The sequence below is a fragment of the Lates calcarifer genome, linkage group LG4, assembly GCF_001640805.2.
Source record: "Lates calcarifer isolate ASB-BC8 linkage group LG4, TLL_Latcal_v3, whole genome shotgun sequence".
NCBI classification, from domain to species: Eukaryota; Metazoa; Chordata; class Actinopteri; family Centropomidae; genus Lates; species Lates calcarifer.
In genome coordinates this window covers 24,110,403-24,126,545 of record NC_066836.1, presented here as the reverse complement: position 1 = coordinate 24,126,545, position 16,143 = coordinate 24,110,403, and the positions used below count along the sequence as shown (strand labels likewise).

The following is a 16,143-nucleotide window of genomic DNA, read 5'->3' as shown; positions in this document are numbered from 1 at the left end:
TGAAAGCACTTAATGCAAAACATTTTAGATTTCCAGAATATTCCAGAAACTACACTTCCAGTGTGCCTTAAAACTCGATGTGAGGTTTTATCATTAATATAAGGAAGTCAAATACAAATAGTTCAGTACTGATGCTGCCCTTTGAAGGAGCTCTGAAAAATCTGCATGAGAATAGAACAGAGAATATGCTATAATGTACAATATGTATGCTTGAATGTATATAATTGGATGTTACTAATCAGCTGGTAGCTAAACAGCTAATGAATAAACCAGTGATTATGAAGCATGAATGACGCAGCTGATGTGAGAAAGTCTAAGTCTCACCTGAAGTTTCCTGTCAGTTTAGAGGTTATCCAGTTTTCATGTTCTCATTTTAAAGTCATGTTCATTCCCTATAATTACATAACATACCATCTGCTTATTATGTACTTGAGACAAGGATATGAATTTTGCCAGTTCTTTTTTCACGTATTGGTTCAGGTGACCAATGATCTACTGACTAATTATGAATATAGGCCTTTGTTCAGTGGACTGTGAAAAGCTGTTGTTTCTGTGAATCTCTGCAGTAAGTAGTAAGTAAGTGCAGTTACTCTGTCAGACAAATAATTTGTCAAGGCTGACAAATGTTTAAGGCCTAGAAGACCACAGGATGTTAGTGGAGACCTGGACTCAGCCTGTGAGCAGAATGAAAACGTCCCTTCTGTGAAGTCAGTGAATGACAGCAGGTCTGGTGCTGAACAGACTGAGGCTGAAGGGACTGATGAGAGAGACACAGACAGAGTCAGCGTTAGAGAGGGAGAGGAATACTTCTTGGATTTTATTGATTCATACTGAGGCTCTTTCTGTATATTTAACCTTGTGGACGACATGAGAAAAAATAAGGCATTCATGTCTGCGCACTGGTGTTATCACAAAGTCACACTGTCAGTCACCTGTTCAGACTGTACAGTTTCGAACCAGCTGACTGAACTCTTAAAAATACCTTTTAAAACACAGGGACTCACCTCTTGATCTGTGTGATGGAGGAGGAGGAGCTTCGTACCAGCATCTTAGAAGAGGAGGAAGAGGAGGAGAAGGAGAGGGGGACTTTAGTGGACTTAGGCGGTGGGAGGATGGAGCAGTGAGACGTCTTGGACAGGTTTAACCTGAACAAGAGACAAAGAGGAAACATTAAATGCAATACAATCTTTTGACAGCAAAATGTAACATTTTGATTGGAGACTTTGAGCAAACAAGAATGAGGATGAATAAATATCATCACATAATATGACACACACAGTATATGCTGCATGAAAGTAACATACATACAAAACATGAATAACCTGTATACTGTATGTAAATAACAAGGGAATACACCTGTGTGGACCAGCACAGCTATAAGCACTTCTGATTTCCAAAGTGGTTCGGACAACTTGTCTTACAGACTAGTCCTGATGCAACATAAACCAGCTCCTACTGCATCCTGTGACACTGCTTGTGCTGTGTGCAGCATGAAATCAGATCACACTGGCTCAGGACAAGATGGAGAGAGACTGATCGCTGACTGAGTTCTTCATTAAATCAAAGTGAGTTTGTTTGGCTGTGATGTTGGCCTTCTGTTGTATTTTTGACACAGAGGCTGCTTAATGAATGAGACTTGCATGAAACCACACTTCAGCATGGACTGAAATCTAAAGGCTTGCAACTTTATATCAATGGATTATGAATGAGTGAATGAATTAGATGAACCTCCACTTTTTAGAACACCGCACTGACCTACAATCTCTCCCTGGGCAACTGTCCTAACCTCAGAGGAATTGTTTAACATTTTTAAAAATCTGTCACTTTCCCCCCCCAGTAATAAGATAAGAAGATCAATACCACTCACATGTAAATAGGAAGCTACATTGTTAGCTTAGATTAGCACAAAGACTGGAAACAGGGGGGCACTGCTGCCATGGCTCTGTTCAGAAGGTAAAGAAAGCAAATAAGTTAAATGCTCTAATATATGCCTAGCTCAAACCAGAACAGTTACCTTAACCACAAACCAACACATAACCCTGAAATGTAATGGTTCACCATTCTCTCTCTCACACACACATACACACACACACACCTACACAGCAGTGTACCTTGAGGAGGATGAGACTGATCTCGGTGGTCGCTTTCCCTTCAGTGCTCTCAGTTTGTCTCCCTGAGTCAGACTGCTGTCCTTGCAGTTATTCTACACACAGACAAACAGACGGGGGTGAGGAGAGAGAGAATTGTCAGTTTGTGATCAAATGGTAAATCAAATTTAAAAGGGAGCGATAATAACGATACCAGAAAGTTCCTCCCCTAACCTCGTCTAAGCTGTATGATTTGTAGAGAGTGGTGTTGATTGACAGATCGTCCATGCTTGAGAGTAGGCGGGACATGGTTTCCTGTTTCCCTCCCTCTGAGTCAGGGCTGTGAAGCTGCTGTTGCTGACACTGCTGTAGCTGCTGCCGCCGACTCAGTCTTTGTTGAACCAGTTTCTGTTTGGAGCGATAGACGTCACCCTGGACCCACAAACTGTACTGTTTCCTACACACACATGGGGGACACACACACTGCATAGTCAGCCTGCCTGCGTCAGGTATGGTTGCTGGAAGAAAATCTCTTCTGTGCACAATAACTGATGACAGAAATAAAATGTAGAGCTATCTCCTCTGCATCCAAAAACACTCAAAACATCCTTAGAAACACTCAATTTCAGTAGTTTTTTAATCAAATGTAAACAGGAGAAACTGTGCATCTTTGGGGATTTCTGCAGATTAATACACATCTGGAGCATGAAACTAAGACTGAGACTCACTCCTCTAAGAAGTTCTGTTGTGGACCAATGATGGATCCAGGCCGGCAGATTCTGATCCAAGCAATGGCCTCAGCTGCAGTGAACCGGAAGTGCTTCATTAGGTAGCAGCCGATGAGAGTGCCTGTGCGGCCCAGGCCAGCTATGTTTGGATGGTGTTTACAGAGAGAAGGTCAGGAGAGAAATGTTATATAAAAGCTTTAACACCTAGACCTGCAGCACACTGCTCTCTATATATGATTTTCCATCATTTTACCAGGAGCAAAAAAAGAAAAAACAAACAAAACAAAAAAACCTCCACTACTCCCACCTTTACAGTGCACAGCCACAGCGCCCTCTGTACTTTCACACACATGGACGAAGCGTCTGACGATGAGATCAGAGGGTGTGGTCCCATCCAGGAAGAAAAGATCATGGTGCTCAAATCCTGCGTTCTCAAACCGCCTGCCATCATACAACTTCCTGTTTAAGCGGACCACGGCTGTGATGTCATTTTGGCGAAAGTATGCAAAGTACGCCTCAGGAGCGTGGAGAGGATAACCTGGAAGAAACATCAAGAGGCACTGTGATTTACTGGCACTGAATCACAGTGGTATTAATTAACAAGCTGGGACATGTTCATTCCAGTACTTTGTATATCACTGATATAACGATTGAGAGGTGGTAAAAATGTGCTGCCTTCTTTCTGTGGACCTTAGAAAAGCCAGTGTTGACACTGGATGAACCAGAAGTTTAGAGGACAGGTTTTTGAGGGGATCGGACTCACCATTCTCTATCTTACTGCGAGAGTGAGGGCTGCTGAACGCCAGAACCTTCGCTGGAATGATCCAGTTCATATCCCCGTTTTCTACACGCTAAAGACACAGAGACAGACACGGCAGGTGGAGATGTGGTGTGAGACAGAGCTACTCCAACTGTGTGTGACATTTGAAATCAGAATATAACTGTAAAATTGTCATGATACTTTGACATTATTAGCAATAATAAATAAAAACCATGCTGAAGACATTTTGGACTATGTATCAAATATATTTTTTAAAATTAAGACCAGTCCAACCATGACCTGCAGATTCTCAATATAAAAACAAGTAAAGGGTTGTATAGGGACAATCTGTACACACCTGTGTCCAAAATCACCCCCTGTATACTAACTGGTGCACTAAGTGTTAGAATTCTGAGCATGTAAATATCTCCACTATACAGTTCCCTAAAAAAGACTGTGTTTGCCTTTTTTATTTGAGAGGATAGAGAGGAGAGAGGAAACAGGGAGATGAGAGTAGGGGAGTGACATGGAGTAAAGGTCCAGCCAGATCAGGAGTCAAAGCAGGGATTCACTGCTTTGAGCGCCTGAGTGGCACATGCCCTAACCACTCAGCTATCAGGTCGCCACCAGTATTTGAATTTGTTCTACCACTAAAAACAGACAAAACATGAAATGATTATTTCACAAAAATGCTGAACCATAACGACAAGATTTTCTTATGAAGCTTATGAAAGTGAAATTCCTCTGATTTTACCCAAAACAGTCAGTCCTGTGAAAACTGTTGTATAATGTCTGGCAGAGCTTTGTCAAGTCTAAGAAAATGACCCTGATGATGTCATAGTGATGTTATCAGGGTTAACTCAGCTTAGACTTGGAGACTATACATTTCTGACATATGGTCTGAAAGATGCCAGACGGGGGCATCAAATGATGCCAGAGGTTATATAACAGTTAACACAGGATCCAGTGGTTTTGGAGCTTCATCCATATTAGGAAGTAAAAATCATGATATTGTATTATTATTATACAATACACACAAATATATACAATATATAATATTATACACAAATACTTTTCTTCTGATTTCTGTTGATTACGTCAGAGAACAGGTGATGTCTCACTGTCTCTCAACATTCACTGCTCCTTGTCTTTCATATAATTCTGTTGTATTTTATTGTTACTGGGATGGTTTTCATTTGCTCTGTCAGTTTATGCTGTAGTCATCCTCACCTCATAATGTTCATATTCCTCAACATCAAAGTTTTCAAAGTCCAGGAAACCATGTTGTAATGCCTGGAGGAGAGAGAGAGAGAGAGAGAGAGAGACAGAGAGATTTTTTTTTAATAAAGTCTGATACTGTGATGTAATTTCTCTCATTTTTTTTTTTTTTTTTTTTTTTTTTGACCTCTGAAACCTTTCATAAGAGTAAAGGATTAAGAATAAGAATGTAATGGTGAAGGTGACCTCTGACCTCCAATGGGAACACATCAGTTTTTTTCAGGACAACCTTTTCCTATAACAAAATACTATTAAAATATCTTACTTCAGTTTCATATGATATAACAAAGTGGGTTAGGATTTTACCTTGCGTATTGCTTGTAAACAGTCAAGCACAGTGAGGCTGAAGGAACACTCTCCCACTGCTGCATCCCTGTGGGACACACACACACACACACACACACAGATATGCATACATATGTTAATTGTTAATTGTCGAATGTCTGTTTTACACAATGTAGCCAAGATGTTAGCACTACTAATAACCAATATCATTTTACAGTCTTACAGAAGGTTTTTTATTTTTTTTATTTTATTTTTTTTTTTTTACATTTTTCACATTAAGAGGATTTTCCTCATCCCAGGTGGTGTGGAGTTTGAAAGACATGGGTGTTTAACAGTCAGGGAGGGTGCTGCATCAATTTTAACCAATCTTAATTGGAACCTTAATCTTGCAAATCCCCTAACTTTACACAAATGCAGTGCAAAATACCTAAAATGCTCCCTTACAGTAATACATAATCAGTTTTAAAGTCTGAATTTGATCATTTCCACTTGCTGTTAGGTTGGGCAAAAATAAATCAAATCCACAACAAAGATGCAGTGAAGGTGGAAATCCAACAAAGCTGAAAGTTTGTATGTAGTCTGTGTTCCTGTTGTTTTCCAAGCTACATACAGACATGAAATAAACTAAAACATAAACCTGTCCAAACATGACAGGATATATACAGTACACTTTTTGCAATTTAGTTTTAGTTAGTACAGATACATGTAATTATGGCAGTTTTACTGTGACAATTAAAATATTTACTTTCTACTACAGCCTGACAGCAGTGCAGATTCCCCTCTAAAAGTTCTGAGCGAGCCTCATGCCTCTAACCAATCAGAGAAGGGTTAGGGAGGAGGTGGGAGCTCACAGCTGTCAGGCAATACATGAGCACAATTCTGGTCTACTAAAAATTAAACACAAAAATATACATATACATAAATCTTGTGTGTGTGTGTGTGTGTGTGTGTGTGTGTGTGTGTGTGTGTGTGTGTGTGTGTGTGTACCTGAATGGCAGGTAGCCTGTGTTGTTTCCTGAGATAAGAGTCCTGTAGACTTCTTCTGGACTTCTTTTCAAATAGATCACCTGGAGGGAACAGGTTACATTGTATAATTATGATGGACAGATGGATAGAGAGAGAGATGGATGGAGAGGTGAAGATGGTGAAGTGGTAGATAAATAAAGAGATATTTACAGCATAGACACCAATGAGGACAGCAGCATTGGCTCTTTTCTTCTGGTCATAACTGGTGTAGTGAACCAGTTTCTTCCTGGACATTGTGAAGGACTGCGGAGATAAAATAAAGTAAATGCCTAAGTAGTAGTCAGTGACAGTGACAGTAGTGATATGATACACTGTGTAGACTATATACATTCCCCGAGTGAATGTCCTGTATGTAAAGGACGGGGCTGATCAGTCTTTTACCTTCAGCTTCTTGTTGAGTTTGCAGCAGTATCTGTACAACATGGCCAGGTTGAGGGGACCAAAGTCAGCATAGAAACTGCAACACACAGAGAAACAGACTCACTCTGCTCACTCACCTACTCTGTAGGCTCGCTGTATCAAATCCTACATAGCTACAGTTAAATATATTCTGGGAACAAAAATCATGACAGAAATGCTGCATGATGAATTAGTTCTGAGGTTCTAAGGTTTCAGTACTATGCCCAAGCCTGGCAAGACAAATGAACATTAGAAGACGCCATAACAGACATACTCTGCATATTGGGGTGTTTCACACTAATTCTTTATAGCCCATATCTTTAGAATGAGAGATACATTACATTGTTACAATACATTATTAGAAATGACTGTTTTTAGACAAAAACCCTAGAGTACCTAGCAAAGATATAGTGTGTGGAGATGAAATTTTCTGAGAACATAATTTACACTTACATGAATAAATATAAAGTGAAATGTTGGGATTTTCTTTAAAATACACAGAACATTTTATAGTTTGACAGCAAATTAAAAATTCCTTTGTGAGTGGAGCTCTGTTGTAGTAGTATAGTAGTGAGATTTACTGTATGACCTCAGTATTTCTGAGGGCCTGGATACATGCTTGGAATGGATGAAGAAACCAGTGTGTACACTGGGAAGATACTGTACGTTAGGATGAAGGCTGTAATATGGCAGAACCTCCTCTGGGTGTCTCTGTGGCCCACTCTACTAGAACTGCCTACAGTACATTCACAGGCTTTGGAGTCAATGAATTTCATGAAGCCCTCCTGGCAAATTCTGGAATGGTGGGAAGTGATGTACTTAAGTAAAATTTTGAGGTAGCTTACCACATACCTCTGGTTCATTACATTTCACCTTCTTTTCTGATGACTGTTGTTATTGGTTACTTTTCAGATTACGATTTCACAGTAAAAAAAAAAAAAAAATGATAAGCTTTAATGATACTTACTACATTGCATTAAGATGTTGTGGTTCAAGTTATAAATATTTCACAGAGAAGTAGAGAGAAAAATCCAGAAGCAGCAGTGGTAGCAGTTTGTGGTAGTAAGTAAGCTCAAGCATCTACAACAATAAACACTGCATCAGTAACGATCAGAGTGAATGAGGACTTTTCCTTTTGATACATTTTGTTGTTAATACCTCTGTACTCTTATTGATCTAAGATTTTGAATGCAGGACTTGATGCAATATGCATCAGGACTAATGGAGTATTTTTACCTTAATGTACTGGTACTTTTACTTCAGTAAAGGATCTGTAGAGAGTCACAGGCCAGGAGAGCACTCTCCTTTGTGAAGACTGATAATCAGCTGCAGTTCAGATCATTAAGAAAGTCTGAGTTTGACATGTTGAGATAAGAGTACAGTGACCCTCTTAAACATGTTCACATCCTGGATTTCCTTTTCCACAGTCTGCACCTTCATGCAATAAACACGTGAATGTAAAAACATGACGAAGCATTGTCCATCATCATAGCATTCATCAGCTAACACACACACCTGAAGAGTCTAATAATTAGGCTAAATCCTTTGCTGACTGGATAGTCTGATCTCATGGGAAATTCTTACTTATCCCACTGACATTACAAGGCTGGGTTAGGCTGCTGTTTGTGTCTCTTTGTTTGATCTGCACTGTAACTGGTGTTGAAGAGGAGAGTTCACAGCACTAACCTAGAACTTTGGTGAGAGACTCTTACAGTTTTAGGGTCACATCACAGCGTCACATGAGCTCATCAGACAAACACACCCCATAAAATACAGGGGTATTTGGACAGTGGGGGCACTAGAGTAAAAATGGACATCAGTGGATGTGATATTTATAGCCCAAATCAGGACAATGATATTTGATTCAGACCTCTGTGTTGTGAGTATTGAGTAGTTTCTCCAGTTCTCTCAGTATCATTCTGTTTGGCCTGAGCCACAGATTTCTGTCCCAGCTGTTACAGATCCACAGTGCAGAGGCACTGCTGGCCCACAGAAACATGTTCATATGCATCCTCAGATTCTCTTTTAACAGCTACTCATAACTAATATTTGTTCAGAACTGTAGGTCTGTCCCCAGACTACATTTCTGAACATTTAATCCCTTCATGAGCCAGATCATTGAGGCCTTCTGGCTGTTTCTATAGGAGCAGATTGAGGATAACAAACAACCAGGCCTTCACTGGCACAGCTCCCTGCCTTTGAATTCAGGCCACTAATTTACTTCTTTATTTATTTTTTATTTTCACTCACCACTCTTTTCTCACACTGTATGATGGTGTGTTTACTACAATACGGTTTATTATTCCTGCTGTCTGATCTTGAAGTTTAATGTTATGTCAACCACCACTGTTATTGCTTTTATTTTTATTGAGTTCTGTCAGTTCATTTTATTTCTTTTTTTGAGGTAGTTGATTTTAGATGAATCTGTGCACTGGGCTGCACTTTTTAAGCCCTCACTGTATGAACCTCAGTCACCCATTGCATAATAAGTACTTAATGAGAGGAAATAATGAGCTGCTCTGTGCTTCCATGTTGGTCTATTCAATAATCTATCTATGTTTCACCCTCAGCACTGTCACTGTGTCACTAATAAAAAACTGATCTCTGTATTTGATCTCACTGGCACACTAAACTAATAACTCTAAAGCCTACAGCAGTATTAAATGCACAGAGATATTATATTAGACAGGCATAGCTAGTAAGCTTTTAAAACCCAAACGATTATGTTTTGGTATTTTCTCAAACATCAAAATGTTATTTTTCAGTGCATTACTGACATTTCTATCAGGTCAAACACTATCTGCTGTGTGCATTAGAGGTAAAAATGGTGGACTGGAAAGATTAAGTGTCCAGTCTGACTGGCGTCATTCTGTGTTTGTCCTAAATCCCTTTCCATCATGAGGGCACAGCAACTGATCCCATCTTGACCTATATCCTACAGTGCAGTTATACACACTGGCTGAACATGTATGGGAATGAACAGGCTTCACTGACAGGTTGCTATCCAAATGAACAAATCACCATCTCCTCATTAGCCTGCTTTGATTTAAGAGGATTCATTCCTACATGCTACCATATGTAGACACTGTAGTGGTTCATTCAGAGTGAGTGGTTTACTTCCCAGACACATCTCTTACTCTAATAGCAACAACAGGAGCTCTCCTTTGACAGAGTGGACTACAAATGCAGTAGTTGAGCCACTTCAAAAGGAAAAAAAAGTTCACTGATGAGCTAAAACATTAAGATCTCCAGCCTGACATACTGCTGGCCCCAAAAACCAGCTCCAACCAGGTGAGGCATTAACTCTACAAGACCTCTGAAGGCAAGATCCCCAACCTAGATGAACATAGTGGTCACTTGTCCTAACTCCCAGATATAACTCACAGGAGTACACCAGCAGCAGGCGTACCAGACCTTCATCACCATGGTAATAGGAACATGTTGTGGAATCATCACAGTCTGATTTAGTTTAGGCACATCACCTACTCAGTTATGTTTAGGGTAATGGTTTGGGTTAAAATGAATACTTCCTAAAGGTTAGAGGACCTTCATCGTCATGATGACAATAATTAACATATGATTAAATCTGTGGAACGGCTGTGGATAGAGAAATGATCAGTTTCACAGGGGAAACAAACGGTGGTCTCCTGTGTGACTCTCGTTCTTATGTCCTACAAGTCACCTGACTTCCTCCTTCACTGCTGTAATAATCACTACAGCTGCTAGAGATCACATGTAAAACAGTAAAACTAAAATAAGGCTCACAAAAATGCAAAAATGTCCTAACTACACAGCAAAATCAGCAGTGTTAATTCAACACCTATTGAGTTAAATTCAACACTTTGGAAGTGTGTATACTGGTCCACACTAGATGGAGTTAACACTTTTGAAAGTGTTAAATGCTTCACACTATGACAGAGAGAGTTGCAGCAACCCATATATTCTTTTTTTTTAACACTGTACAGAGTTACTGCCATATTAACACTGTAGAGGATGTAAAATTGAACTCAATATTTAACTCTTTGTAGAGTTGATCTGTATTTCAAAAACACCATCCATCCATTATCTATACCGCTTATCCATTAAGAGTCGCGGGGGTTGGAGCCTATCTCAGCTGTCATTGGGCGAGAGGCAGGGTACACCCTGTACAGATCATCAGTCCATGGCAGGGCCAACACATACAGACAAAAAAACATTCATCATTCACATCACATTACTGGGCAATTTAGAGTCACCAGTTAACCTGCATGTGCTTGGACTGTGGGACAAAGCCAGAGGGAAAACATGCAAACTACCTAACTACAACAAACCAGGACCCAAACCAGGGATCAACCCCAGAACCTTCTTGCTGTGAGGGAACAGTGCTAACCACTGCACCATCGTGCAGACCAAGCACGTGGACTAGACACACCGTTACCGTGTCCTCGCCTTGGAAATAAAAATGTTACCTCGCTGTTCCGTTGCTGTAAGGGACCAGTGGACTGCTAACTGCTATTTTCCCCATGAGCAAAATGTTACTAGATCCATTAATTCACATAGCAAGACATGTGACACAGGTTTATTCTTTTCAATTAACTAGGCAGTACCATAGACTGTATGGGCAGTTGAGTTGCTAACGTTATGTAAGCAAATGGGATATTTAGCAGAAACCACCAGCTAAAACAAATAGTACTGGGTAAGTAATTTAAGATTAGATGTACACACATCAATGCTCCTGGTCACTGTTGGAGTGTTGTCTGGTCACGTCCAGTCTAAAATAAAGACCATAGACACGTTGGACCTCTGGCAATAACACTGGCTACCTACCTACTGAAATCGACTCTGTAGAGTTGTTAGCAGAGTATGTCATTTAACTCTCTGTATCAACACTGACACTGTCTGAGGAATAACTACCTTGTAGTTGAATTAGACTTTAACAAGAGTTGAAATGACTATGCTTTTACTTTCAACTCTAACACTGAAAATCTAACACTTTGATTTTCTGTGTAGAATCTTTCTGATGCAGTGCAGTAGCTAAATTCAAGGAAATGATTCCCTCTGCCCTAAATCCAATGTCATATCTCAATTTAACAGAAGCTACTCCCTCCCAACTTGATCCTCTTGTAGACAGTGTTGCAGGCTACATACAACTTTAGACTCTATTGTTCCCCTAAAAAAGAAAACAATAAAGCAAAAGAGGCTAGAACCATGATTTAACTCTTGAACCCGTACACTAAAACAAATATCACATAGGCTTGCAAGAACCTTAGCCTGGCAAGACAGTCTTAAAATGTATAAGAAGGCCCTCTGTAATGCTAGAGCTGCCTATTACTCATCATTAATAGAGGATAATAAGAACAATGCCAGGTTTCTTTTCAGCACTGTAGCCAGGCTGACAGAGAGTCACAGCTCTGTTGATCCATGTATTCCTATAACCCTCAGCATTGATGATTTTATTAATTTTTTTAATGATAAAATTGTTACTATTAGAAACTAAGTTAATCACGTTAATCAGTTAATTTGTAATTCTGTATTACATATGTTAAATCTGTCCTTGTTAACAGGCTATGTGCTGCAGTCTTATAAAGTAGCTGTAATCAAACCTCTTCTAAAAAAGCCCAGTCTTGATCCAGACTTATTAGCCAACTACAGACCTATATCTAACCTCCCATATTACCCTAACCTCCCATGTTACTAACTCAATATCTCCTCTTTCCTGTAGTATTGTGCTCTTCCGTCTGTCTCTCCTCTTCTGTCTCTTTCTGCAGGTATTTCTTCCTCTGGAGCTGTAGAGTCAGACCTGCGATGATAGGCCTCCTTCTGCTCCTACAACCCAGCTCAACACCTGCTGTTTTAATTAGAAATGACTAGTACTGCTTCTTGTATTACTGCTACTTTTGCAATAATACTGAAATTATCACTACTATCATTACTACTTACTTTATTATTTGTATCACTTTACTTTTTTTTTTTTTTTTTACATGGTATCTGTGTTATGCTATGTTCTTCTGTTGCTATTCTCTACAGCTCAGACTTGTTCCAACACATCCTCCAACACTCAGCCAGTCCATGGTTTGTTCCTCCATGACCCACTGTCAGTAGGGTCAGCTCACCCTTGTTGGACTAGGGAAGGCACCAGTCCAGTATCACATGATCAGAGCTTCAGTTCTAATTAAGAAGCCTCATGCTTCTATCTTATCTCTTTAGCAGAATACACTGATCGCTTAACAGAACTATATTCTGTCTGAACACATGTCAGTCTGGACCCATCACACAATTCCTTATCTCTGTTATTCTAATGGCTCAACTTTCTCAACTTGTATATTCCTTTCATGTTATTATATTATTAGTGTTGGACAGCAAACCTTATTGAATTGTAGCCCATAGCACTGAGTTTGTTACTGTACGTTATCCATGTATTATAAATAAAGTTGATTTTAAAAAACGCCTAGTCGAGGTTGAGGAAAAGTGGTGAGGAAAGGAACTTATTTTTAACAACCACAGCCCCAGTCATCTACCCATGCTGCTTTGGCCTTAGTCAAAGTCACTCAGGTTTTTACATCTGCCCATTTCTCCCAAATCAAACACACACTTTGTCTATGGGAGCCAACTGTTCACCTACTGTCTAACATATCCCAGACTGCACCACTGTTACAATATAATCCATCCTCATCTGTCAGTGGTCATGATGTTTTTTCTCACTGGTGTAAAGAGGAAATTAAAGACAGAGAGAGAGATGGAAAAACTGTGACTGCTGAGTGCTTGACAGTGTCAGGAGTAACACACAGAGGATTCCTGAGACATTCAGAGAGTGTCTAACACATCACTCCACAATCTCCCACGGCTGAAAACTGGTGACTGGGAACACCATCTTCATTCAGTGAGCCCTATAGTGCACTGTTTGGAAGAATATGTTTCTCCACTCATTTATCCAGGTTTTTCCTCTAGTAAGAAAATATCATTATTATCATTAATTATTGTATAAACTGAAGCTATGGTATTAAGATCTAAGGATGTGTTTATGAAACATTTTTTGATGAGATTCTAACCTTTTCTTTGGATGAGTCTGTGACAGCAGAGGGTTATATCACCACTAATCTATTAATGCAATATCAAGGACACTGATGAGACTAGCAACATTAATCATCATCTATAAATAAGTTACGATCATGTATAATATCCTTACCAGACTGGACTATTTCAACAACTTTATTCACAGGCAGTCACTCCTCTATGTGATGCAGGATGCAGCAGCCTGTGTCATCTTCAACCTGCCCAGACATTTCATTTGATCCTGCTTAGGCTACATTACCTCCACTGGTCCCCTGTACAAGCTCAGATCACGTTTAAGGCCCTGTTGCTAGAATTACAACAACTAGAATTACTGCCTTGAGGCTGTATGCCTCCACCAACCAGGCCAGTCCAGTTAATTAGTGTGTGAATTCTTCAGTTATGGCCAAAAACATGTTTTGTGTGCTGCCACAAAACATCTTGCCTATTCTTAATTCTTAAAAGCGAGCAAACATTTGTACCAAATTTGAAGAAATTTCCCAAAGCTGTTCCTGAAATATCAGCTTCACAAGAGTGGGACAGATTAACGGACAGACACCCTGAAAACATGGCATAAAAATGAGTGTCCAGGCTGTATAAAGCTCTGACTATGACAAACTATGCTGACAAGATGATGAGATGTACTCAGACTAACTATACATGAGAATCATGCATGAATTTATTCAAGTAATGGAGGTGACAGATTGCATCAGAACAGACAAAGAAGAAATGAAAAAATTGGGCAAGCAAATACACAATGTAGCGTGAACTACACTCTGAATTAACACCTGTATACACCACTTTATAACCAGTAGACCTTACTGACAATCAGTCAGTAATTCTATTTAAGGCTCCTTCTGTCACCACATGCTGCATATGCTGCGACGAGTGAGATGGAGTCAGGAATTAATGAGGCACAGAACAGAAAGTCTGTTGCATGAAGATGCTGGAAAATAACTGTTGCTTTGTAAATTCATGCATGTGCTGACAGAACAGTATCATATTTGGAATATTGTTTAGACTGAATCATTTTTAATGTCATAATCTTGAGTTGTTTGTCACATTTAAGCCAGTAAACTAACTGACTCACTCAGACATGCTGCTCACCTGAGCCACACCAGTCACATACAGACCCTCACAAACACCAGCACCACCAGGGCCCGAAAGCTCCAGTCTCTTAATCTTTGAAAAAGAGTGGTTGGCAGAAACTACCTGATGATCCTCAGTCAGGCATCTATAGAGAATATATTGATGTATTACAGCACAAACTCTGATTTGATATAAAATCACACTTTTCTTGTGAAAAACCAGGAGTGACTGACCCATGTTAATGAGATCCAGCTGTTTATCACAGAGCCTTACCTCTCATACACGAACTCCTCGTCTGTGCTGAAGTAGTGTGTGTTGGCTGTATTCTTTGGTTTGACACGTAGAGTGGCAAAGTACAGCCGGTCTGTGGCACCAACACAGACAGACAGACAGACAGACAGGCAGGCAGGCAGGCAGAGAGACAGACAGATAAAATGACATTATTGATATGTGTTGTGAGCTCAGCTGGATCACAGACAGGTTTGGCCTCATGTCTGGGCACAGAGTAGAACATCCACCCACATTTCCTCCCAAGCAAATCATACAGTGGAGTTAACACTGGACTGTATAGAGAAACAGATAATACTACAGACATTCAAACATCTCATAGGTCAAATATATTCATTTCCATATTTCCATAATCCCATAATTCCATTTTGTTGTATCCATGAACAAACAACTATTACTGGTTTACTTTGATACTGTAAAAAAACATGATGATACTCAAGCAAGTTCTGCAGTGTTACAGGCCTTAAAACATGCCTGGGCGTGTTTTATTTCTGATTTATTATTTGTGATATACATCAAGTATAATTTTGTTCCTTACCTAAGAAAATCATAATGAATCTAAAAATAAGTTTATAAGTCACCTCTGAATGTTTAGGTTTGTTATGACTGTGAGAAGGAGACACAGATGACAGCAACCATTCAGTGAGAGTTTTTCAGTAGCGACTGTAACTGGCTCCATCTGTACTTCTCTGTAATGGAGTTACTGTAAATGCAGAGGTATTTTCATTTGCAGTATGGAGATGATGTCCCTGTGATTTATCACATCTATTTATTATATCTATGTTATTTCTATATTTAAAACATCATATATATTTTAACATCATCTTGACCTCCTGGAGGGTTTATACAGATATAATTAAACCAACTTACCTTTAATAAACTCTGACACACCGGACTGCTCATATTCCTCTGCCATTTGATCACAGATTCTGTAAAAATCTCTGTTTTAAATAACTTTGCTAACAGTCCTACTCCAGTCTATCTCAAACGGACTTTTTTTCTGGGTTATCTGTTATGATGCCACTTGAGATGAGTCCAGAAAATCACGAGAAAAAATGTCATGATAGCAGGTCCACTGTCCAACTTCAATGTCCCTGTCATTACTTGGAGTTGGAGCCAGCTTTAAATAAAGTCACAGTAAGTCATCAACAGATAAATAGTTGAGCTCCAGTCC

The 16,143-nt window shown here is 39.6% G+C and overlaps 1 protein-coding gene across 1 annotated transcript; it reads right to left on the bottom strand.

The window, feature by feature from the left end:
* Window positions 1–526: 526 nt before the first annotated feature.
* On the bottom strand, window positions 527–15,885 carry LOC108896699 (dual specificity protein phosphatase CDC14AB). Its single transcript, XM_051069740.1, has 15 exons — window positions 15,840–15,885; window positions 14,955–15,045; window positions 6,546–6,621; window positions 6,315–6,407; window positions 6,126–6,205; window positions 5,160–5,226; window positions 4,806–4,868; window positions 3,579–3,666; window positions 3,123–3,353; window positions 2,816–2,954; window positions 2,490–2,544; window positions 2,322–2,435; window positions 2,112–2,203; window positions 1,005–1,145; window positions 527–757 (listed from the first exon to the last, which is right to left on the bottom strand). Exons 1-15 carry the CDS (start codon window positions 15,883–15,885, stop codon window positions 709–711), a joined length of 1,425 nt encoding a protein of 474 aa, XP_050925697.1. The 3' UTR covers window positions 527–708.
* Between the last annotated feature and the right edge of the window lie 258 nt (window positions 15,886–16,143).

What these genes read in the sequence shown, in the direction of transcription:
- LOC108896699 (XM_051069740.1), bottom strand. Translation starts at nt 15,885, where the DNA reads ATGGCAGAGGAATATGAGCAGTCCGGTGTGTCAGAGTTTATTAAAG. An exon ending in TGTGGCTGTGCACTGTAAAG is followed by an intron (nt 2,955 to 3,122) that starts GTGGGAGTAGTG and finishes ATCCAAACATAG; the next exon opens with CTGGCCTGGGCCGCACAGGC. An exon ending in AATCATACAGCTTAGACGAG is followed by an intron (nt 2,204 to 2,321) that starts GTTAGGGGAGGA and finishes GTCTGTGTGTAG; the next exon opens with AATAACTGCAAGGACAGCAG.